At 49.6% G+C, this 25151-nt stretch overlaps 1 protein-coding gene across 4 annotated transcripts in view; it reads left to right on the top strand.

The window, feature by feature from the left end:
- LOC130406651 (probable ATP-dependent RNA helicase ddx6) overlaps positions 1-25151 on the top strand; it is a 46561-nt gene that overhangs the window by 9065 nt on the left and 12345 nt on the right. Inside the window, exons 1-10 of one of the 4 annotated variants that reach the window (XM_056612327.1) lie at positions 958-1307; positions 9832-9905; positions 10361-10746; positions 13214-13342; positions 14951-15134; positions 15897-15981; positions 16302-18891; positions 19951-20214; positions 20434-23554; positions 24134-24346. In XM_056612327.1, coding sequence (XP_056468302.1) covers positions 10419-10746; positions 13214-13342; positions 14951-15134; positions 15897-15981; positions 16302-18891; positions 19951-20214; positions 20434-21776 — 4923 coding nt within the window. In that variant the 5' untranslated portion in view covers positions 958-1307; positions 9832-9905; positions 10361-10418 and the 3' untranslated portion in view covers positions 21777-23554; positions 24134-24346. Of the gene's footprint in view, positions 1-957; positions 1308-1725; positions 4632-9831; positions 9906-10360; positions 10747-13213; positions 13343-14950; positions 15135-15896; positions 15982-16301; positions 18892-19950; positions 20215-20433; positions 23555-24133; positions 24711-25015; positions 25080-25151 lie in introns of those variants that run through there. The other 3 variants (XM_056612326.1, XM_056612325.1, XM_056612328.1) reach the window with 3 other exon arrangements.

Below are 25151 nucleotides of genomic sequence, written 5' to 3'. Positions count from 1 at the left end.
GGATAACTTGTATGCCAACTGGCTTATTAGACGAAGGAGGATTGTTTTCCTTGCGGTAAACAGTTTGATTTTGAAGGTTGGTTCGTCTGCACACGTTCCTTGGATTTTCACTTCTTCCTTTGTAGGGGGACATGGATGTGAGAGAGAGCTGAGTGGGTTGTCCATCTCCTGTGTAATTTAACCAGCCTCTCTCCCTGGTTCTCCCTCTGTTGTGGGGACGTGGATGTGATGGAGAGCCCAGGGTTGGTTGTCCATCTTTGGGCGCCGGGCAAAGCCTTTGTCCCCTGTTATCCCTTGGTCGGCTCTGGTCTCAGCCTGCCTGCCAGTATGATTTTGTATCAGAGTGTCCTGCAACCCTTTGTATTATTCAGGACACATTCACTAGGCAGCTGTCCCTTAACAGTACGTAATGGATTTCGTTTGGGAAGTTCATTATTCTTTAGTGTGAAATCATTACTTTAATTGAGCATCCTCCGCTGAATGAACCAATTTAAGGGACTGCGGATCCATGAGCAGATGTACCCTACATGTTAAAATACACAAGTCGCCTCAACTGAGCAGCATCAGCCACTTCCTCCTTGTGGTGCATGAGGGTACATTTACATTCAGCAGGATCGCTGTCACCATCGATCCGACCAGGAAGTCGGTGCCCTGGGTCCTACAAGGACACCACTCCCTCTAGTCCGCCCGCAGCATGGCTGTTTTGAAAACAAACATGCACCCTTAGGACTCGCTGTGGCCCTGCCCCCTGACGCCTGTCCACACCCCCGCCGTCTGCTTTAAGTTTTGCCGTGCGCAGTTTGAGTTCATCAGTCCAGCCGGTGTGTGTGTGTGTGTGTGTGTGTGTGTGTGTGTGTGTGTGTGTGTGTGTGTGTGTGTGTGTGTGTGTGTGTGTGTGTGTGTGTGTGTGTGTGTGTGTGTGTGTGTGTGTGTGTGTGTGTGTGTGTGTGTGTGTCGGTGGTTGTGTGGGCGGAGGCTGAACTGTGGTTGCACGTGTAGGCTGAGCTGTATGTGTGTGCTTGTATAGGCTACGCTGTGTGTGTGGGCTTAGCCTTGTGTTTGGATGTTTTTGTGGAGGCTGATGGTACAGACGGTATGTGTGACTGTGAATGCACACATGTACTGGCTGGGGTGTGTGTGTGTGTGTGTCGTATGCTGAGGTGTGTCCGGTGTCCTCCTCTTTCCTGTCCAGCATGTCTCTATACAGCCCAGCGCTCTGCAGGTCGCTATTAATACCTCCCTACCATCTATAAATACAGCGTACTATGTGACCCACTGGGACAGAATAGCACCGCATTCTCCAAACGGTAGATACACACACACACACACACACACACACTGCTGTAATGCTCTCCTATCTGACCTACATGTTACTCGCGATGCCCTTGTCCATCAGAATGTGTTGAATCCTGAAATCCATGCCTTGATCTTTCTTATTTTGTTCCTCGTCTGTGGCTCTAGGGACCCTAAAATGTATTTAACAAATATATTTTTTAAATGAGTGGGAGGTAATTGGATGAACTGGTAGCACTCTTCAGAACCGTCCGGGCTGATTGAGAACAGGGATGCTTGTTTCCACGGATACTCAGAAACACAAGGGCTCCTTGTGCAGCATCTTGAGCTCTCTGTGTGTGTGTGTGTGTGTGTGTGTGTGTGTGTGTGTGTGTGTGTGTGTGTGTGTGTGTGTGTGTGTGTGTGTGTGTGTGTGTGTGTGTGTGTGTGTGTGTGTGTGTGTGTGTGTGTGTGTGTGTGTGTGTGTGCCTTAACAACAGTGTGGATGCGGTAAAGTAAACGCCATGTGCCCTGCATTTCTAAATAATTTAATAATTTCTCGTTTGTAGAGAGCTGTGGGAACAGATGTCAACCAGATTTAACTCTAAAAGACTTCTCCGAAAGCTCCTTGAAAGGGTCAATCATGATGTTGTTGAGGTAAAGCCCATAACTAATATTACAACGAAGAACTGGCTAGTAAAGCTTTCCGTAACATACGGTGTAGTGAAGCCCTGCTCTGTGTGCGTGTCTTGTAATATCTGTATGCACTAGAAAAGTTAGTTTTATTTTCAATTTCGTCTGTGTCTTACACCTTGGAATAAAGTCTTTCCACTGAGAGAATGTTGGACAAAGGCGTGATTGTGCCTGATGCCTCTCTCGTAAGTTGGGACATGGATTTGCTCTGATAACTTCAGGTTGGATTTTTAGCTCGGAAAAAGGACTGAAAACTGTTGAACTGGCAGTTGTTGTTAAACATATCTAGCTACTGGGAGGTTGCTGGTTTAATTCCCTTCCAAAGAAAGGTGTCCCCAAGCAAACGTCTTATGTGTGAGTGTGTTCACACTTTAAGTGGCTAGCAAAGCGCTTCAGTACAACTTCTTACTCTTCTGACTTTCTTCTTAAATCAGCCGACAGAATCTGTGACTCACCCTGAAAGAAGCCCACAAAGAGTTACTCCATTAATTTGAGTATGTGACATTGTACTCAACTCTCTTCCGCTATCTCGATTAGTAACTTTCTAAACAGCCTCATCTTATTCATCTTAATACTAAACTTTGAGCTTAAAGGAGTACTACAACCTGGTCCCTGCTATTTTGGGTATAGGGGACTAATGCAGGCAAAATAAATTGAAATTGGTCCAGTATTGTTTAGCGAGAACAACGTAGTTGTAATTCGCAACAACGGACTGCATTGTAATCCTTTGGGGCACACAGCGTCAATGTACGTCCTCTAAAAGTGCTTCCTTTTACCACTGACTCAAATCACATTCTAACATTATGTAAAGGATCCCTACAGAGAAACACAAATTGTCCTTCACCTTTCGTTAGATCCTGTCTGTTTTGTTATTGTGTCCCGCCACGTTGATAGTAGATTAGTGTAGATCGGTGATATGGATATGAGGCTGTAGTCACACACACTTTTTTTTTGTTGCTTTATCTACCAGCTAAATATTCCACATAATGGATGAATGCTCACCATTGAACAGTACTAGTTCTAGAGTGATATACAAACTAAAAGGGTATCATCTTCATCTTACTACCATTTATGCTCCAGAGTACGGAGTACGCTCCAAAATACGCCATTTGATTCACTTTAGGTCCATGATTTGTTTGAATGTTGCTGTGATTTTGTGTTCATTGAAGGAGAGAATTGGCAATAAGTTGCATTCACCTGATCGGCTCAGTCCTAATGAACGAGTGAACCGGTATTAAGGACCACAATTCATGCTGGGGATTTTGGATTTGTCATTTGGATGTTTCTTATGACCCAATAGAATGGTCCATGCCACGATGTGAGTCACAAAAAAAGTTATTTTAGGCGGGTGTTTATTGCTATTAATTCTGAATCATAACACTGCATTAGAGATGGGTACAACAATTGGGCTGAGCGGGAAGCGAAAACATGGACCGTATTTTACCTTTCTGGAGTGAGATTTGTTCACTATTAAGACGGGGTATACTCTGAGCAGAGCTTGTCATTTCCTACTGATGAAACGGACTGTAGTTGTAGCCACGTTACAGAAAATAATGGATTTCAGAGAGTACCTCAAGGCCAAGTGCATCCTATCTGCAGAACCTCACCAGTGGGTTGCTAGCATCTTTAGCCATGGAGAAAGAACACAGAAGTTAATGAGAACAAGCATAGCACTGTTCTTCCCAGATGGAGGCAAAGCGGTTTCTGTGATCTGATGCTAAACTCATTAACTGTTTATGACAAACTGATGACTTGGCCTACAGGAAAACATGTAATCAAATAAATCGACAGATAATACAGAAGATAGTCCCCTGTAGAAAACACTTGCGTTCAGTGGAATTGCAATCATCATTTTACTCATTTATTTTAATCTACGATGTAAATGTCACTACCATTAAGCAGTAATGGATGATCAGACCAAAATGTCTGTTAGTGCTCGTAGACCTCTCCCAATAATAATAAGTGTCTCTGATGCTTTTCTGTTCAGGATTAAAACCGCAAAGGCTGTTTGTGAAACGCTTTGTCTTTAAGAAGATGGCGGTGTGGTTACTTCATTCTTGGTGAGTCCAGTCCCTGTGTGTTCTCTAATGAACAGCTGTTCATAAACCCATCCGCTATAGGCTAAATTGACCAATACACAGCCCTTACCCGAATAGATCCCTGCATACATACAACCTGGACACGGGTGAGTCGCTAACCACAGATAGCCCTTGACCAATGAAAAAATATCCTGGCACCAAATGGAACCAATGTACCTCTTGATACACTAACCCATTTCAACACGTCAACTTAAGTTACGATTAGTCGAATGTTTGACTTCGAGAGCGAGGATGACCACTGCCAGTCCTGGTGAACCAGGGCAGTTGGATGCGACGGCTACCATTGGATAAGCCACCATCCAATGCGTCCTCCTCCTATTAATAGGTTCGGCATGCAAACTTGTGGGATCCTAATCCCTCCCTTATGTTGCTTTGTTTTTTGGCATGGTGCTCCAGTAGTCCAGTATTACATCATAGAAAAACACCAGGTCACAGCCCGTAGTGAGAGAACAGCCCGGAGCACAAAGCCTCTGCCGAAACCAGAAGCACAGACATGTTGGTAGAACATGAGGCCTTGGTGGACGACAGGAGCAGAGATGCAGCCTGAGTCGATTGCGCCCTGCCACAGTATGTTGTTTAGATTTACTTTGAGCTGTTTGGCAAACGCAAGCCAGCATAATTGGTGTACTACCAACAAGCTAAAAAATATTGGCTGCACAACCTAATTTCTAAGAACAATTGCATAATACGCATTTGCGCTTTTTAATGTGTGTTCACAAGTCTGATGAACTTTACTGGGGCAGGATAGAGTATTGATTTGATGTTATTCTCCCAGCCGAAAGGTTCTGAGTTTGAACCCCAATGTCCACAGTCTACGTGTGGGCGTCCCATGGCAAGAAGACTTGGGCCTACCTGAGCTCCGCCTGGCCAGCGGTTGTTTTTTGACAGTCTGAGTGTATAGTCAACCTAAACATGAGTACAATAAGCGTCATCATTCTTCCTATTGGTGGGGTTTCAGTTCATGTTTTTCGGAATTGTGTGATCAAATGCTCGGTTCCTGGTCCATCCCTAACAGGATTGTCTGCCTTAAAGTGAAGGAGTACATTTTGTACTTTAATTATACTTTTATCTTTTCTTTCTTTACATCATATCAAAAATGAAAAGTAAACATAACACAAAATAAACCAATAGGCGTTTAAAGTGCAATAATCATATGTTTGTAAATCCTGCTCCTTTAACCCCGAAAAATGGCTGTGAATGCTATCAACGCCCCCAAGCCTTTAGAGACTTCCTTGTATCAATCTGAGTTGGTTGAAAAATGTTGGCTGTAGAGAGAGCGAGTAAGTTAGTAAGTTTGCGTTTAGGTTCAGCCCCCACCAACTCGGCACCCCTCAAGCCGTCACATATCGGATGGTGGCGCCATAATGGCTCAACCTGTTTGACGTGCTCAAGCTTGCAAGGTAATGCAAGTCGAGAATGGGCGGTGATTTATATCGCTTTTGGTGCCATTGCATTTTATCGTTCACCGGATTTGAATGAGGTGAGGTGATATAACAACTGCTGTCTCTCTCTCTCCGCCTGCCATTCTCTGCCATACCCCAGTTAGTTTAATAAAGTTTAACTTATAATCGAACTGACCAGAGATCAGTCGGTGCCGCAATCAATGGTCGTCATTGTAACTGTTCTGTGTAGAATTATTATAAGTCCCACTAATATAAAGGGTTTTTAATGATTATATGTAATTATATGTCATTATATGTCATATCTCCTTGTCATTCCCTTGAGCCGGGCTGTGACATTATGTGACTCCCAAAGTGGGATTATTCGTATTTCAATCTGTCCCGAACTCTGTGTTTTCCAGTATGGTATGTTATTTTCCATCACCCCTGCTTCCTGTACTAGTCATATATTCATTCAGTTCTTGTCACTTTGAGTGAACAATGTAAATGTGTGAAAAGAACCAGATTAATACATTTCTTTGTTGTAACTCAGTCTTCTCCACCTCGTGTTGCGAGGGGCTGAACGAATGTAGTCTCACCAAGGTGAATTGTTAGAATATCTTGTCATTCAATCGTACTCTATACTATAGAGTCTATAGTATAGAGTCTATACAAACACAAGGTCTTGTCACTTGCGATGCGGAAATACTAAGCAATGGTAATCAAATGGTACCTTGAAAAGCGTTTTATAAATTACATTTATTATTAATTTTTAGTAGTCCTTAGTTGGCCCTGAATGTTTGAAACCTTTTTATTATTGTGGCATCTGTAATATTTAATATTCAGAGTGGAAAAGTTTAGCAAAGACATATCGTTGCGAACTTATTCACCCTAGTTAATGTGATTTCTGTCACAAGAATTCCATGTCCCCAAATGACCTAGCATTTGAACACTTTATCTCTCTTTATAAAAGGTTTTCCCCAAAGGACATCATAAGTTATCATAAGTTTGGTATCAGACCAGCAGTCTTGTTTTTCTAACAGCTGTAAAGAGGACAACCCTAACTCACCCAGCTCACTATCTTGTGTATATATACAGTATATGCTAATTACATTTAGTTGCAGAGATTGCTGTGGTTGTGTGTAAAACCTCAACATGACTTTGCTCTGCAATGAACAGCTGCAGTCACCCCATGTGAGGCTTTAGTTTAGGTCGAGGGGACATATGTTGGTCTCGTATTCTGGTGTGTTTCGAAGTAACCCACAATATAAACGTGACGTAGAACTGAGGAATGGTATCTAGTCACTCATGAGGTCATGACCACTGTACCCACTGATACTCTTCCCTTGAAAGTAGAGCTGACCTCATACTGTTGGTTGGGCTGTTCGGACTAGATGCTTGCTTTGTTCAACAGTTGTATGAGTAAATGTGCTAACCAGGAGAGTCAGTTTCCATGTAGTTATAAAGGTTTGTTGAATCAGTGAGTTCGTCCTATCATGTCTCAACCCAGCCTCTATTCCTGGGACTATATGTCTCAACCCAAGCCTCTACTTAGGCTTGGGTAGGTCTTTCTTGTCCAACACTAGTAGGCCTATCATGTGCAACACTATACTCTCCTCGTAGGACTATCGTGTCTAACGCCATCTTCTGCTCGTAGGCCTATCATGTCTCAATCCCAGCCTCTAGTTGTAGGACTAACATGTCTCTACCCTAGCCTCTTCTCAAAGTCATATCATTTCCTAATCCTATTCTCGTAGGACTATCATGTCTCAACCCTAGCCTCTAGTCGTAGGACTATCAGGTCCTAACACCCACCTCTTCTCTTACGACTATAAGGTTCCAACCCTGGACTCTGCTTGTAGCTCTCACACAGCCCTACATTGTGAGTAGATTCCACACAAACACACACACACACGCCCTCCTCCCCCCACATTGTTTTGCTGAGATCTAAGTGAACCAGACGGTGTGAGTCCCTCTCCCCACTCGGGTTAATGACTGATTGAGTCCACCGCGCGCGAACAAGGCTGGCTCTGTGTTGACCTGAGCCAGCCTTGGTTAATGACTAATAGAACTAAAGGCATTGTCCCCTTTTTGTCTTTACCAGTACTTGTCCAGGTGAGCACACTGGATAAGTTACCCCCGCCGATTCTTCTCTTTCCCTTCTCTCGTTTCTTTTGTTAACAGCTGTCCTGAAAGACGGGTCCGCCCGTTTGCTGTTGTGTGATGTCATAGTTCTGAGTCATCCCCGGAGACATTGCAGCGGTGTTGAAATGTAGAGGAGAGGTTTGCAGGGAATGTGGAATGCGTAGGTTGAGGTTCACAACAGTTGCCCGACACTTAAGGCGCACGGGGGGGGGGGGGGGGGGGGGGGGCTGGCAAAATGGCTGCTCTGACAGTGATTGGCCAACTTTTGTTTCGTTGGTCCCCCTTTGTACTGGTTTTCACATGGGTGCTTTTGCATATTGTTCATGTTGTTGTTCACCTGTGCTAAGGTGTGGGGAAACAGTTCATGTCGAGACCTGTTAATATATGCAAAATGCTCAACACACATTCACATAAACACACACACTGTCCCCAGAAGGTTTATCTGCCATAGGTCTGAATTATTTAATTACATTCTACACATGTTTTTAATTCAATGAACACACACTTGTGTCGTGTGTGTTCATTGTCAACCACAACAACATGCAAGTGTGGTTTCAAAACAAGTTAGAGAAAGATTTTATTAGATAAATGTCCACATTGTTTTACTTTTAGGGAAACTTGTAGTTTGGAATGCTGACATGATGTCTTCAATTCTCATTTCCTTGTTCTAAACTGATTTGTTAAAAGGAACTGGTTTGAGTTTCTGATCTCATTAGACTGTAAGTGGATGAATAAAATGAACGAATAGATGACAGGACAGCAGTCGGAGAATGCCCCTTCCCGGCCTGCTCATCATATCCTCTTTACTGCTAATAATCCTTTCACATCCCTCCGCATTCGCAGTACAGGACAAAATAGCTAAAGACTTTTTTGTTGCCGATACTCCCACCTTTTGAGTTGAGAGCTGCAGTCGAACGATAGAATCCTAGGATTTGAACAGTGATGACACAAACAATGACAATTAATTCAACAAGCATATTACCACCAACTCAATAACTAACATGTTACTAAAATGGAGGCGGGCATTGCGTTGTGACGTCACGATGTCCAAGCCGGCCCTATTGATTTCTGTGGTTATGGGTCATCAAATATTTGGACCATTTTAGCCCAGCTCTGACGATACTAAACCCACTGTCCCAGTGGAAAAGGTCAAAGTTCAGCGCCAGAAGTCTGGGGTTCACAGGCACAGGCAGGTGTGGGTGTTTTGACGAGCGCAGGCCAGCAGCTGTGGACTTGAACCCTGGGTCCTTTGGCCGGGGGGGGGGGGGGGGGGTGCCTGTTGTGGCGCCGCGGTCCCATGGACGGCCCGACACGATGGTAGCTTAGCATCGAAGCGTCTGTGTGCTACAGAATCTCCGCACATTTTGGGAAATGCAGGAGTTAGGCATCGGGTTGCCTGCTCCGAAACATTCTGGTGTGCGCCGCTGTAATAATGGGAGAAGCCGAGGAAATGTGTTTCAACTTAGAATCTGTGTGACGTGTAGGAAATGATTCCTGTGTGTGTGTGTGTGTGTGTGTGTGTGTGGAAAGTGAGTGAGGGACTTTACTAAAGTAGGGGCAGGTAGTGTGAGTTTGAGACACACAGTTGTGTGTGTGTGTGTGTGTGTGTGTGTGTGTGTGTGTGTGTGTGTGTGTGTGTGTGTGTGTGTGTGTGTGTGTGTGTGTGTGTGTGTGTGTGTGTGTGTGTGTGTGTGTGTGTGTGTGTGTGTGTGTGTGTGTGTGTCACACTCACACACAGGAATGTGTGGTGGAGTTTTTGCGGTTTGCAAACTGTCGGGGAGGGGGTGGTACCTCGCGCAGCGCGTAGAGTCCCTCCCCCTCACTAAACCTTTCTCAGTCTGCCCTCTTTTCCTTAAAGGGGAGGCTACAGCAGTCATCCAGGGTTTGGGCTCTTAAAGGGGTGGTCACAGCAGTGTTCCAGTGTTTGGGCTCTTAAAGGGACGGTAACATCAGTGCACCAGTGTGTGGCCTGGCCCTGAAAGGGACAGTAACGACATTAACTCAGTGATTATTTGACCAGGCTCTTAAAGGGATAGCCGGATCTCAGTTCCGCTGCTTATCTACACCCTCATTGGTCATCTAATCGCTGGCCTAACCCCCTTTCTATTTATTTTTTAACTTAAAGATTTGACTCCTCAAAGCCTATTCCACACACGTGCACACGCAGGTCACAGAGATAGTGTTGTCAAGGCAGTGGTTGTGTTGTGTTCCTGTGTTGATGTTGTTGTTGCTGTGTTCCCCAGGTCAGCGTGTGGCCAATGAGGATCCCTGTAGACCAGCATGGCCTGCTCTCAGTTCACCCTCTGGGGGAGATGAGGTGAGGTTTCCACACTTGTGGTTTTTACCCTGACCCAGACTATATTTTGTATTCTTGTGCCTCTATCACGAGTTTGACTCATTATCTGTGTTATTTTGGATATACTTATTGCCCAAATACTGATTTTATTTTCCATCTTGGTGGAAAGAACATCATTATTACTGAGTTTATCCTGGGGCAGATCAGTCCTGATATTTGGGGAATTTAACTCCCAGCCGAAAGGTACTGCGTTCGATATCCAATATGTGTGTGCTCTACATGTACATATCCTTGAGCAGGATGCCCGAACCCCTACCTTCTCCTTAATGACATGTATTTTAATTCATTCTTTCACATTGGAAGAAAGCATCTGTTCAATATCTTAAGGGTAAAAGCGGGAGTCCTTATTATTCTGGGACAAAAAAATGAATGGAAAAAAAAAATTATTGAATTTATCTTGTTTTTTTCCTTCTCAGTTTTGCTCGCAAGCGAGTCCAGAGCCACTCAGGCGCAGCCTAACCACCAGCCAATCAGATGCATCCGGACAATAAACTGGCCAATCATGGCAAGCAAGTGACCGGTGACAGCCGATCCCAACTAGCCAATGTAAATCAGCAGAGTCAGCAGAAGGCGGGAGCTGTGGCCCACTGTCAGAGTCCAAAGGGGGTCGGCGTCGGGGGCCATGCAGTCAAGACCAATCAGATGGCTCCGGCGAACCCTGGGCTGAAGGCCGCCAGCCAATCGGCGAGCGGCGTGGGAGCGATGCTGAAAACCAAATCGAAGCGGGAGAGGAGCGTCTCCGTGGACTCCGTGGAGCCCAGAGATGCCCTCGCCTCGGCTCTGGAGGCAGAGGCCAAAGCAGGTGAGCCGGACAGACACGCAGACGGGCACACACACACAGGCGGGCACACACACGCAGGCGGGCAGACAAACACACAGAGAGGCAGTCACAGATGGGCACACGCATCGACAGAAGAATAAACAGACACACAGATGGACCCACAGATGGACGCATAGATAGACAAACAGAAGCATAGAAACAGTTGGATACATAGACAGATGGACACAGACAGACAGACGCATAGACGGCAGACACATGGAAAGACGGACACAGAAAGGCAGACCGACAAATGCAGACGTGCGCATGATGACGGGGAGGCCCGCGGAAAGACGCAGATTCAGCGGCACACAGTCACAGCCAGACAGACGGACCGTGAGAAGATTGTGTGGCGACGTGCGTCTCTGTGCGAGGGTGACTTCCTCCAGCTGCTTATCAGCCCCCATCTCGAGCAGAAAAGCCACAGTAGGTGCTTTCACCACCTCCACTAGGAACCTCCAGCGTGTGTGCTCCTGACCTTTCTCTCGCTCTTCTGGATTCCCCCTCCGGCCCCTCCGAGCACTGTTGCATGCTGGTGTTTTTTTTTTTTTTTTTTATCTTTGACCATGTGTGACATTTGTCAAAATACCCCCCACTCCCAAACAAATGCGAAAAAAAAAAGAGTTATTTGAGGAGCTCGGGGTTTAGAGGCTGTGTAGGTTTGGGTTGTTTTCTGTGAAGTTGTTTTCCTCATCTCCAGTGAGACCGGGAGATGGGGTTAGGGTCGGATCAGTATAATTCCATTTAAAACGTTAAAATAAAAGACTTGAAAGTGTAAAAAGCAGCGGTGGAGGGATAGCTCCTTAAACTAGAATTAGATCTGTTTTGATTCTCCTCTCGTACGGAAGTGTGTGTTCTGCTAGTACCCGCTCACTGGAGACCAATGTAATGTGATTTTTATAAAGCAACATCCTGCTTCAGCCTGCTTTGTGTGTACGCAAGCACATGCACATACACACCCACACCCACAGATACGCGTGCACACATTCACACGCGCACACACGCACGCGCGTGCACATCCATAAACATACAGTCACTCTAGTTACTTAACATACAGGGTGGGGGAGAAGTATGGTTCTGACACAAGAGAATGAAAGCTTTTTGTAGATCCTCCCCTGGCACCATTTTCTCTCTCTCTCTGTGTCTCTCTCTGTGTCTCTCTCCTCCTGTGATCTTAAAACGAAAACAAAGCACATTCAAATTCACTGCACCAGGGCGTGCTGTTTGAAGTGTGCCGCTGCCACACCTGCGACCGGCCAATCACGGCAGGTCGCCCTCCAGTAAAGTTCTAGAATGCTGTGTCGCCGAGCAATCACAGTAGGTCGCCCTCCAGTAGACTTCAAGAAGGCTGTGTCACCGACCAATCGCAGCTGGGCTTCCTCCAGTAGAGTTCTAGAAGGCTGTGTCACCGACCAATCACAGCAGGGCGTCCTCCTGTCGAGTTCCAGAAGGCTGTGTCACCGACCAATCACAGCAGGGCGTCCTCCTGTAGAGTTCGAGGAAGTCTGTGTCACCGACCAATCACAGCAGGGCATCCTCCTGTAGAGTTCTAGAAGGCTGTGTCACCGACCAATCACAGCAGGGCATCCTCCTGTAGAGTTCTAGAAGGCTGTGTCACTGACCAATCGCAGCAGGGCATCCTCCTGTAGAGTTCTAGAAGGCTGTGTCACTGACCAATCACAGCAGGGCATCCTCCTGTAGAGTTCTAGAAGGCTGTGTCACCGACCAATCACAGCAGGGCATCCTCCTGTAGAGTTCTAGAAGGCTGTGTCACCGACCAATAACAGGAGTGGGGTCGCCTAGTGGAGTTCTGGAAGGCTGTCTCACAGACGAGTGACGGGAGGCCGCCCTCCAGTAGAGCTCTGGAAAGCTGTCTCGCTCAGTGTCTCAGCGGCGGGAAAACTACTGTTTTCACACGGCTAAAGGTCAGCTATATATCTCCCTGGTCTTTGAGATGGCCTGCGCACCGCGCTCTGCCACAGGGTGGACCCCACACTGAGTAAAGGGGCTGCTCCAATGTCGGACCTTCACAAGCAGAACATTTCTCTGTTCTCTAGACTTGTGCGTCTCCCTCTGCCAGCACAACCCCCCCCCCCCCCCCCATAACCCCCCTGAGAGCTGCCAGACATCACTGTTGACAGAATTAATATAGGTCTGCGCAGGTAGGTGTTGGGGATACTGGTCGGGCAGAATCAAGACCAGTCAATACTTGTTAGGCTCTGAATTGCTATGCATTGAAATGGAAGGAGAGAGGATGGGATGGATGGAATTAGTTTTTATATAACTATTCTGAAGAACCTTATTGTTCCATTCTGGTTGAATTCTACAGCTTGTTGTAAGTTTGTTTATCATTCATTTATGATATAACTACAATTTGAGCTACTGGTCAGCTCACTGTGTGTGCGTGTGTGTGTGTGTGTGTGTGTGTGCGTGCCGCCCGTCACCTGTGCAGAGGGTGTGATGCGTAGCAAGCGGCGCTGCGTGCTGGAGAGGAAGCAGCCGTACAGCGGGGATGAGTGGTGCTCCGGCCCCGACACGGAGGAGGACGAGGACAAGCCCCGCGCCGCCGCCCCCCCCCACCGTGAGTACAGCGCCAACACAATGCCCCCCCCCCCCCTTCGTCCGACCACCACAGCCCCAGCTAACCCGCCCGCCTCACGGCAGTGCAGGGCCCCACCACAACAGCAGGAAAAGGTGCAAGCAAGGGGGGTCTTTATCCCGTCTGTTGGATGGATGAAGGGAATAGGTGGTCTTCAGCTGTTGTTTTGTCCTGTACTGAGAAGGCAGAGGGATTTGTGCCTGGGATATTTTTGCCCTTTTCTAAAGGACTTTGTGTGTTTCGTGGTACAGTGTGCACTTTGTATTGTGTGTCGGCCTCATTGTCTAATTTTCTGTCCGACCGTGGCACTTGTGACTCAGTTGTGACAATGACGCCTGTGACAATTTTCTGAACAGATCAGACAATAAAACGATATCTTATCTGAACGCCCCCCCCACTGTCCATGTTACACAAATGCTCGTTTGACCTCCCCCTCCCTGTGGGTTTGAACAGTTTTCGCCAGAACACACCCAGAATCCTTTGCTTTACATTCCAGTGTTGTTGCTATGGAGAGGACCGGTTTAGGCTAGAAATCGCTATCATTACGTGTTTTTATTTTTTTCCCCTCGTGTCATTGACAAACATCAGTAGAGAGCATGTGACTCTCCCCCCTCCCCTGCTAGGCTTCCATTATGTGGTGTTTGGCTCCACCTAGTGGTCAGACGGCTAAACTGAAGAATAATGTCAGAGTTCCAGACATCTTTATATATATAATATTATAATGGTCTTTTGCAACTTTGCTAGGTTTCAGTTGATCAGCTACTTTTCTTCCCTCCATGTTCACTCTACAATAAATGTAGTCAATTTAAATATCCAAACACACTCTCTTGCTTTCTGTCTTTTTCTTTCCCTCTGTCTATCTATCTGTCTCGGCCCCTCTCTATTTCAACCTCTCTGTCTTCCTCCCTCTCTGTTTCTCTCCCTCTGTCTCCCTCACTTTCTGCCTCCGTCTCCCTCCCTCTCTGTTCCCTCTGTCTCTCTCCCTCTGTCTCCCTCACTTTCTGCCTCCGTCTCCCTCCCTCTCTGTTCCCTCCGTCTCCCTCCCTCTGTCTTTCTCCCTCCGTCTCCCTCACTTTCTCCCTCACTCTCTCCCTCCGTCTCCCTCCCTCTCTGTTCCCTCTGTCTCTCTCCCTCTGTCTCCCTCACTTTCTCCCTCGGTCTCCCTCACTTTCTACCGGTCTCCCTCACTCTCTCCCTCCCTCTCTGTTCCCTCTGTCTCTCTCCCTCTGTCTCCCTCACTTTCTACCTCTGTCTCCCTCCCTCTCTGTTCCCTCTGTCTCTCTCCCTCTGTCTCCCTCACTTTCTACCTCTCTCCCTCACTCTCTCCCTCCCTCTCTGTTCCCTCTGTCTCCCTCCCTCTGTCTCCCTCACTTTCTCCCTCGGTCTCCCTCACTTTCTACCGGTCTCCCTCCCTCTCTGTTCCCTCTGTCTCTCTCCCTCTGTCTCCCTCACTTTCTACCTCTCCCTCACTCTCTCCCTCCCTCTCTGCTCCCTCTGTCTCTCTCCCTCTGTCTCTCTCCCACTGTCTCTCTCCCACTGTCTCTTTGTATCCGCTCTCTCTGTCTCTGTCTCTGTCTCTCCCTCTCCCAGGGGATCGTGGGGGTCCTGGTCCCGGATCTCTCCAGGGCCTCGTTGGGCGTCCCTCTGGGGGCTCGGGGTCAGACCCCGGGGGGGCGGGGCTCCGGCGTGGGGGGGCAACAGGGCCCAAAGCGGAGCCTTCCCTGCCCTCCTCCCAGCAGGTTGTGTACGTCTTCACGACCAACCTGGCCAACAGGTAAAGCGCCTCCTGTACTGTTACCAACTATTACCAGAACCTGCGTACTGACACTTGCTGCCACATATACATGAACGTGTCTTAAAGGGGAGTTAACCCCCAAATCCCTCTTTGCTGTAGAAACCGATCCTGTATGGGTCTGACAAAGTGTGAATTAAATGTCTTAAAGTCAGCAAATGGGGGAAATTCTCAGCAAAATGCAGTCTGCTAATTCCGGCTGAATACACTTAGTTTGTGGACTTTGTATGTGGGGATGTTACAAATTGCCCCAAGGAGTGCTGCTTTATCAAAGACGGAGGCTGCTTGAAGAATAATATCCTCACAGAAACCTGGTCCCCATATCTTTTGACATTACCGAGAGAGATTTGTCTGAAAAATAAATTCATCGTGCAAATTCATTTCTACTTTGGATTTTCTTTGAGGTGGCTGACCGTCGATGTTTTTTGCCGGTGGTGGGATTTTGGTGTATCTTTTGAGATGTGTGTATCATAACGCTAAATGATGAGCACATGATTTGAGTGCGATGTGTAGTAAATCCATTGTTCTGTTTGCTTTTGACTTGACTGTATAATAAAGTCTTCATCACATATTTATATCCCAATAAACAATCGAATGCAATGTTTACGGACTGCAGCTGGGTCTCCATCTTGGCCCAGTCTCCTCTAAATTACTTTGTGCTTTGTTCCTATTTAGTTAGGACTGGTAATATAACCGTTTAAGTATGCAATATTCATGTTTGTGTGCTTTGTTGTGTGTTTATAGTGCTGCCGAAGCAGTACTGAACGGCCACTCTGGTTCCATCCTTCAGTTTCACCAGCAACAAGTTCCACGCAGCAAGCTCGAACAGGTTAGTAGACACAGGAGGAGGATAAAAGTAGTCCACTCAAGTGGCTCGAACCACGAGTGCTCCCACCATGTAGGCGGTACGCGTTGTAGCAACCCAGGCTCGATTCCCACCGGTGGGCCGATGCTACAGTTCACTCCCTCTCTTCTTCAACCCACTTTCCTGTCGCTCTTCACTGTCCTTTCTATAAAGGCCCAAAAGCCTGATGCTGATAGACTACTTACTTTGGCGAAGGTTTTAGATGTGTCTATAAAGGGTACGATTAGGGTGGTGTGAGATCCGGGGTTACGTATGTAACTGTGTTTACCTCTCTACTCCTTCAGGGCCTCAACGCGGGGAAGATCCCCAGCCTCCCGGAGAAGATGAGTTCCAGTGGCTCCCCGCCAACGGGAACGCCGAAACCCCAGGGCGGGACCCCCGGCTCTGGCTCGGCCGGAGGGGTCGGGGGCCCCCTGGCTGCGGGAGGGCCGTCGTCGGCGGGACATTCCGACAATGAGTCCCCTCACAGCAGGACGGGCGGCCCCGGGCCCTGCAATAACCTCCGCCTCGCCACCCACAAGGCCCCGGGAGGCGGCGGCGGCGGCGGCGGTACCCCCGCCGGCCCGGCTCTGGGGCCCGGCGCCGGGGAGGGTCCTGGAGGGATGGCCCACCCCAACGCCGGGGTCTCTCCGTCAGACAGCCCCTCGGCCGTGGCGGCCCACCTCCAGGGGGACCCGGGGGGGCTGGAGGGGCCGGGCGGCGGCGGCGTGGACGGCCTCTCCAAGGAGCAGCGGGAGCACCGGGAGCGCTCCCTCCAGACGCTCCGGGACATCGAGCGGCTCCTGCTGCGTACCGGGGCCCCCCCCGGAGGGCCCCCCAACCCAGGGGGCCCCAACGGCAATCCGAACAACAACAACAACAGCAGCAGCCCCTCCAGCAACAACAACAACAACAACAACCTCCCCGACGGCGGCGCGGCCGAGGACGGGGACGGCGGTACGAACAGCGGCGGGAGCAACGCCCCCGCGGCCCCCATGGGGGGGCCCAAGAAGTACGAGGAGCCGCTGCAGTCCATCATCTCCCAGACCCAGTCCCTGGGCGGCCCCGGCATGGAGGGGCCCCCCATGGACCCCCAGCACCACGGCATGCCCCAGCACCCCCACCCCCACCCCCACCACCCCCACCACCACCACCTGTTCTCCCCGGGCCTGGACATGGGCTCCATGATGGGGCCCGACGGCCTGACCCCGGAGCAGATGGCCTGGAGGAAGCTCCAGGAGGAGTACTACCAGGAGAAGCGCCGGCAGCAGGAGATGCAGCCGCCGCACGCGCAGCACTTCCGGATGATGTCGGAGCACGTGGGCATGCATGGCGGCGGCGGCGGCGGCGGTCCCGGCGGCGGCGGCCCCATGGTGATGAGGGGCCCCCCGCCTCCCTACCACAGCAAGGCCGACGACCAGCCCTGGGGCCCGGGCGGCATGATGGCCGGGCCGATGGGAGGGAACGGGCGCCTGATGGAAATGCACCCCGACGACCCCCGCGGGCCCCGCTTCCTGGGGCAGATGCAGCGAGGGGGGCCCCCGCACGGCGGCGGGGGCGGGGGGTTCCCCGGTAGCCCCGGGTCGGGTCTGCCGATGGAGGGCATGGGGCCTCAGAGACCCCCGCGCGCCGGGGTGGTGTGGCTCGACGACATGCCCAACAACATGGGGGGCGGGGGCGGCGGGCCGCCTTTCCAAGGGGGCTGCTATCCCGGCGGACCGCCTCAGCACCTCCAGGGCGACGGCGATCGCATCCTGACCCGCGAGGAGATGTTCCGCATCATGGAGAAGCGGCAGCTGCATGAGCTCCACCGGCTGGAGGTGGAGCGCCTGGCCAAGCAGCAGCAGCAGCAGCAGCAGATACAGCAGGGCGGCCTGGGCCAGAGGATGGTGGACCACCCGGGGGGACCGGCCGGCTTCCCCGGCATGGGGATGAGTCGCTGTGCGCCGTCCCGCGGGGACCCCATGGACTTCCCCGGCTCCCGGGAGATCCTGGGCTCCCCCGGAGGAGGAAGAGGAGGAGGAGGAGGAGGAGGAGGGGGGCCGCCCCAGATGAGAGACTTGGTGGACTCCCCGATGGGGAGCAACCTGAACTTGAGCATGAGCGCCCAGATGAGCGCTCAACAGGAGCAGCAGCAGCAGCAGCAGCAGCAGCAGATGATGCTGGCCCAGAAGCTGTGTGGCCGTCCGGGAGGGGCGGGGCCTTTAGGGGAGATGCTGAGCCCTGAAGCCATCTCCAGAATATGGGCAGCGCAGAACGGACGGCCGGTGAAGAGAGGAATGGGGCCCGGTCCCGACGGCGGGCTCCATTTCCCCAACCAAGGGCCCTTTTCTGGCGGGCAGATGGAAGGGCCGTACCTCCAGCAGCCCGGTCCGGAGATGTTTGGACCGGAGCAGCAGGGACCCTCCCAGATGGGAGGCACGCCCCGGCTCAGTCACATGACCATGGCCGGTGGCATCCGAGGCCCCGGGCCGGGTTCTCGCCGCCCGTCCGACCTGTCGCTCAACGTGAACCCGATGGGCTCCCCCTCCATGCCTCCTCCACATCAGCTCAAGTCGCCGTCCCTCAGCCAGGAACCCTCCCCACTCCTGCCTTCGCCCTCAGCGCCCGGGCTCAAGTCCCCCTCTCAGATGTCCTCGGCGGGGCCTAACCCTCCTCTTCCACCGGCCTCGGGGGCCGGAACGCCCTCCTCTGCTTCCATGAAGTCCCCCCAGCTGATGGGCTCTTCCTCCCTGAATATGCGATCGCCGTCCGCCTCCCCTGGACACCTGAAGTCCCCGGCCCTGCATGGGGGCTCCCCAGGATGGGCCTCCCCCAAAACAGCTCTTCCAAGCCCGGGCAGGCCGGCCAGTGGCAAGGGGCTGGGCAACGGAGGGGGCAGCTCCACTGAGACGGGTACGGTCAGAGCGCAACCCGCTGACACATTGCCTTTAGATTCCTTTGTACTTTTGAAGTAGTTTGTTATTCATTGGTGAACCATTCCACAACCTTGCCCTGCTTCTCTTACTTAACTTTACTTTATTAATTAACTTAACTTTATTTATTCATCCCGAGAGAAATTGTCTGACAATTGCTCTGCTCAAGATGAGAAATTGGGTTGGTGATATATGATATATGATGATGATGACATTCATGTGTGTGTGTGTGTGTGTGTGTGTGTGTGTGTGTGTGTGTGTGTGTGTGTGTGTGTGTGTGTGTGTGTGTGTGTGTGTGTGTGTGTGTGTGTGTGTGTGTGTGTGTGTGTGTGTGTTAGAGATGCGCGTTTGGCGGTTTAGCCGCGGACTCCGCTGCTAAACCGCGGATCGGGGGGATGACGCGACCAAAAATAATATTTTAATTAAATTCGGGCGGTTACCCCAATCAAAATAAAAATATTTATCCTTCTTTCTATTGTTATATATAACATCTTCCGGCGGTGAATTATATTTGATAATTCACTGTTGCTAAGCAGATCACTGCCAAGGAATGTGTATCATTTTTTTTTGGGGTAACTTTGCTGCTAAGCGACGTCAACTTCTTTTGGGGCGGACTTTTGATCAACGCTTCGGAGATGGCAGCGCAGGCAATAGGCTATCCTATTAGGGACTTTAGCCTTGCAATATCTTTGCTTCATTGGATCGGTCTCCTTTCAAGAACACGCAAGAGCTTTCTAGCCTCGCGTCAGCAGCGCCTTGCATCGCCGTATAAAAGCAACCGGCGGATGGCGGGCGGATACAGTTGAGAGAATTTGTCAAAAAAAAATTGGTGCGGATGAAAGTGTGTGTGTGTGTGTGTGTGTGTGTGTGTGTGTGTGTGTGTGTGTGTGTGTGTGTGTGTGTGTGTGTGTGTGTGTGTGTGTGTGTGTGTGTGTGTGTGTGTGTGTGTGTGTGTGTGTGAGATATGTATATATGATGTATGCATAAAAAATTAAATATACAACCTTAAACGTCATTTTGCATTCATCTGTTTCCCCAGGACCGTCCCTCCCTCCCAGGAGCTCCAACTCCACGCCGGGGAGCCAGCCAGGCTCGCTGAACCCCAGCATGCCGTTCAACTCCTCCTCCTCCCCCGACGCACCCCCTCCCACCCAGAACCCCCTGTCCCTCATCATGAACCAGATGTCCAAGTACGCCATGCCCAGCACCACGCCGCTCTACCACGACGCCATCAAGACCATCGCCACGTCCGACGACGAGATGATGCCCGAGCACCCTTCTCTGTCCGGCGTCAGCATTGGAGGTAGGGACGCTACGCAACTGTGGTTTGTGGTCAGCCAAGATGACCTCATTACATTGTGGAGATCTGTCGAGAAAAATTGGTTATTTGTTAAAGTCTTTTTTCTGTTTGCAGCCATTGCTGACAAGCTGTAGTGAATAAATTGTCGAAACGGCACCATCTGACTCATCAACGGTGTACCTCATGAATGCTGATCTTAAAATGTACAATCTCTCCCACCAGGGAACATGGCGAACCCACAGGGGAACCAGATGCTGGTGTCCCAGGGCGCCATGGGACCCAACGGGGAGCCCCAGAGTCCCATGGGCATGATGCTCCACGGCCAGCCACAGATGTCACACGACGGGCCCCGCTCCATGCTGTCCTCCCCCAATCCCATGGCCATGGCCGGGATGAACCCCGGCATGATGGGCCCTGGCCAGGGCGACGGCATGGGACACTGCAACATGTCCCCCATCCCTCAGAACCAGATGGCCGGCTTCACCCGAATGCAGCTGCAGCAGCAGCAGCAGCAGCAGCTGCAGCAGCAGCAGCAGCAGCAGCAGCAGCAGCAGCAGCAGCAGCAGTCCCACGGACCCATGCACTCTCCCCTCGGGGGACTGTCGCACCACTACCCCCAGCCCGGGGACGACGTCATGCCCTCGCCGCAGCAGCAGCAGCAGCAGCAGCAGCAGCAGCAGCAGCAGCAGCAGCAGCAGCAGCAGCAGCAGATGCTGCGGGAGCAGATGCTGTTGAGCAAGGGCCACCCCCACCACCGCCACCCGCACCCCTCCCACCCAGACTTCTCCTCCATGGGAGACGGCCCGGACCTGAGCGAGGTCATGCGCACTTCGCACACGGGGATCCCCGAGTTCGACCTGTCGCGCATCATTCCTTCCGACAAGCCCAGCAGCACCCTGCAGTACTTCCCCGCCAAGAGACCCCCGCAGAACCCCCACCAGGGCCAGGGCCCCGGCCAGCACCCGGGTCCCCCGCCCCAGCTCCTCAAGCAGCTGTCCTCCGGGGGCCCCCAGCAGGGCGGCCCCATGTCCTCCAACCCCCACCTGGCCCACCTGCAGAACATGATGGCTGAGCACCAGCTGCCCACTCACACCGCACAGGGGGGCATGCGCCAGGGCATGGGCATGCCTCCAGGCGCTTCCAGGGGCCTGGGGCCCGGCGGTGGAGGCATGGTCCCCGGGGGAGTGATGGGACCTATGGGCCCCATGTGCCCTCCAGGACACATGATGGGGAGGACAGGTATGATGCCCCAGCAACATCTCCAACAACAACAACAACAACAACAGCAGCAGCATCACCACCACCACCACCACCACCACCACCAGCAGCAGCAGCAGGCCATGATGGCCAGCCTCCACCAGGCCTCCCAGCCCCACCCAGGCATGATGTCACCCCAGCAACACCCGCACAATCTCATGGCTCAGCAGAACCTCATGATGATGCAGGCCAGGGGCTCCCAGGGGCCTCTCATGTCCCCCCAGGGCCCCATGATGGGCCCTCCGCACCGGGGCATGTCTCTTGAGGGCCCCCTCGGGCCTGGAGGGATACCCAACATGCCATTCTAGTCCAGCTCGCTGATAACCGACAACCACAAAAAAAGAAAGAAAACAAAAAGAAACAAGAAAGCTTATTTCCATCATGTTGTTCCTGCGTTACGTCAATAATGTTTTCATTCATGTTATTTCTGCAATTATTTAAAAAAAAGAATTGTAAAAAAAAAATGGATCACTGATAACCTTCGACTTTTGGAGTTCCAGCTGATAAAAAAAAAAAAGGAATATTGAAAAGCACCGTCACATGGTTAAGACATATGAACCTGTTTTCTAAAATACTGTAATATGTGTATATTGCACTAATGTGTGTATTTGTTGTGGGGAAACATTGCGGTTGAGGGGAGTAGTGCCTCACATTTCTATTTGTTTTCCTATTGATTATTTTCTTCAACTATAAACTGTTGTGCAAAGGAAAAAAAATAATATAATATATAGTTGCTGTACATAAAAATGCAATTTGTGATTGTTTGCCATCGTTGTGTATAACTGTTTTAATAGAAGTCTACAAAAGAATAATACTGTTCAGTTGATCCCATCGCGTTAGTCTCCGTTTATTGTCTGACGTGTGTTGCATTGATAAAACCGAAGAGGAGACGTGGTTGAAATATACAATTAAACTTTATTTGTTAACTTGAAGGTATCTGTAAGAGGACATTCTGGTAAAACGTTGTACATTATTAAACGACATCTAAGTGCAATTACAAAAGCTGTGCGGATTCTCAGTACATCTTGTAGACTTTTTTTCTCTTTCTTTCAACATCTACTTTACTACAAGGTCCAAACGACAGGCCTGATTATGTCGGTGACATTGTGTCGCCACGACTCTTTGTGTGTATTTAAACTGGAGCAGAACCAGGAATGGGTGAGCGGCTGGTTTGACCTCGGGCAAAGGTCCAACGGAGGCCAGCACCACTGCATCGTTGCAGTCAGTTAGTTGCAGAAGTGCCCACATCGAGTGCCCCCCCCCCTCTAGTTGATCTAGCATGATCCGTTTAGATTCACCATCTCTTTTAGTCTTGAAGGCCACCATGTGTGTCTGCCACGGCGGCGAGGTTATAAGCCGACCGGCAAAGATGGAGCACAGCAGGGAGGCAGTTGGCGCTGGGTTTCTTCATGTCTCCTCTGACTGTCATAAAGTGGAAACCACAGTCCCAAAGCGACAGCACATAAAAGCTAGATGCAGGAAAGACAAATGTGGGGCTAAGGAAGGATGATGTGTCATTTGCATTTAAAAAGCACAGCTTCTTGTTGTGCTGATTTAAATGGGATGTGTTGGATAGATAGATAGATAGATAGATAGATCCTTTAATGAAGGCAATGTCTCTGAACTGAGAGGAGCAAAACTTTGTGAACCAATTCCAGGCGAAATTCTAGATCATTTGTACAAGGCCATACACTTATTTACCTCAATTCTGAAGTAAGTGTACTAAAGTATTAAACCCTACCTATTAAATAAGTTAACTTTGACAAATGCACTCCATATACACAAACCATTTTTTATTTTTAGAATTTGGGATTGATGTAAATTGGATCACTGGGTAAAAAATGTATCGATTAACACATTTCTATGTTCTTCGAGACTTCTAAAGTGGCTGCCTGATTCTCAAGTGAAATCCGCTGATGGCGTTGCGCGTGGGAGGGGTTAAAGAGGAGCCGAAGCCATCGGGGCCGTTCGGTTTAACTCGGGCGAATTTATTCCGACAGACCCGCACCGTAGTCCGCAAAAATATATACTGCGTTCACCGCACAAACATTTACAAGAGTGAAACGGCGCTTTCATTCATTCGAAGGTACATTTCTGTTAACCCTAATGTCGAACTAAATGCTATTTAAATGTCCAGGTTGAGTTGTCCTGCGTTTGTTTAGAGGTGCCTGTACACTGTGTTGAGCGGTAGTCCGGCTAGCTGGATGCGGCTAAGCTAAGCTGACGTTAATGTTGGCAAAGGTAAACTTTTTGTTCCTGGCATATGTCACTCCTAGTTCTAGGTACCGATATCCACCCGATACTTTTATGTATACTTGCAGACACGTCCACGGTGAATAGGATTCACCAGGGTAGCACAATAGGGCTTGTTGGCAGCTACGCGCTACTATTGCTTGCTGTTAGTTAGCCGTTAGCTTGTCCTGCTAGCTTATTGGTTAGCCGAGTGACGGGTGAGACGGCAATAACAAGGATTAAAATGCCATGAATCTGTCGTTTTTATCTAGTTTGTCCGTTTACTATGAAGTATTGCCTGGCTGTGATTCATTAATTTCGGAAATGTGTGTACTACTCCGTTCCGAAATGGACGAGACCTCATTAAGATTAAGTGATAATTGGTGTTACGATAACAGTTTCCTGATTTGTCTTGTCGCAATTTCTTTTCCAGGTTTTTGGAAACACCTAGAAGACGAAACGGTGATGCTAATCCAGATTAGATAACCCGGTATTTGATAGGTTGTAGCTGAGACGATACCAGCAAACACTTTCAGCGTTATAGGTGTGCTCAATTAATTCGTCCCAAGCTTTTTTTTTTTCTATTTACCTTGCGCAAGGACGATTTCATCGATTTGCTCCAACGTGGGATGCTCAAAAAAGACTTGATTGAAGAAGCAGCTGAAAAAAAAATTAGGGGTTAGGCCAAACTTAAGGTGGGGGAACGGACAATCCTCCAACATTTTGAGTAGTCCCAACGGGGTTGACTAACTCGCAATTTAAAGACACTTAATTCAAGGAAAAGTAAAGGAGTGCGGAGTCGTCCACATGAGCGCCGCAAGAACAGAGAACCCAATTATTTTGGGCTTGTCCAACCAGAATGGACAGATGCGGGGCTCGGTGAAGCCTGCCGGGGGCCCTGGAGGAGGAGGAGGTGGTGGAAATCAGCATCAACCAAGCCAGATTAAGACCTCCTGCACAATCAACAATGGCAGCTCCCAGCCCACCACAACAGCCAACACGGTCATCAAGTAAGATTGGTGAAGAAGCAATGGGGTAGATTACTATCATATATGCTATAAAAGTTATTTGGCACTACATTTTGTAAGGCTCTTGTATACCTAGACTTCAAACTTGAGGATTTTTCCGGCTGGTGGGTTCTCTTGCTGAAATGAAACCATTTGATGGCTGGTTGGACAAATGCAATATGAATGAGAGCATGCACTTGCATGTTTTTTCTGCTTGTAATCGTGTTGATGGACTTGCATTTATCGAACTTCTAGAGTGATGTTTTTGTTTGAATTACTTTCATGCGTTAAATATTTTCCCCTCATAGGCCCGGAGATGATTGGAAGAAAAATTTGAAGCTTCCTCCAAAAGACACGAGGATGAGAACTTCTGTAAGTGTTCAGCAGTAATTATTATTTCCCTTGCATACCTCACTTTATAAAAATGCTCTAGGGTCAATTTAG

This window comes from Gadus chalcogrammus, chromosome 16 (genome assembly GCF_026213295.1).
Source record: "Gadus chalcogrammus isolate NIFS_2021 chromosome 16, NIFS_Gcha_1.0, whole genome shotgun sequence".
Classification (NCBI taxonomy): domain Eukaryota; kingdom Metazoa; phylum Chordata; class Actinopteri; order Gadiformes; family Gadidae; genus Gadus; species Gadus chalcogrammus.
The sequence above is the reverse complement of the archived record's forward strand: the minus strand, read 5'-3'. Positions and strand labels throughout refer to the sequence as shown.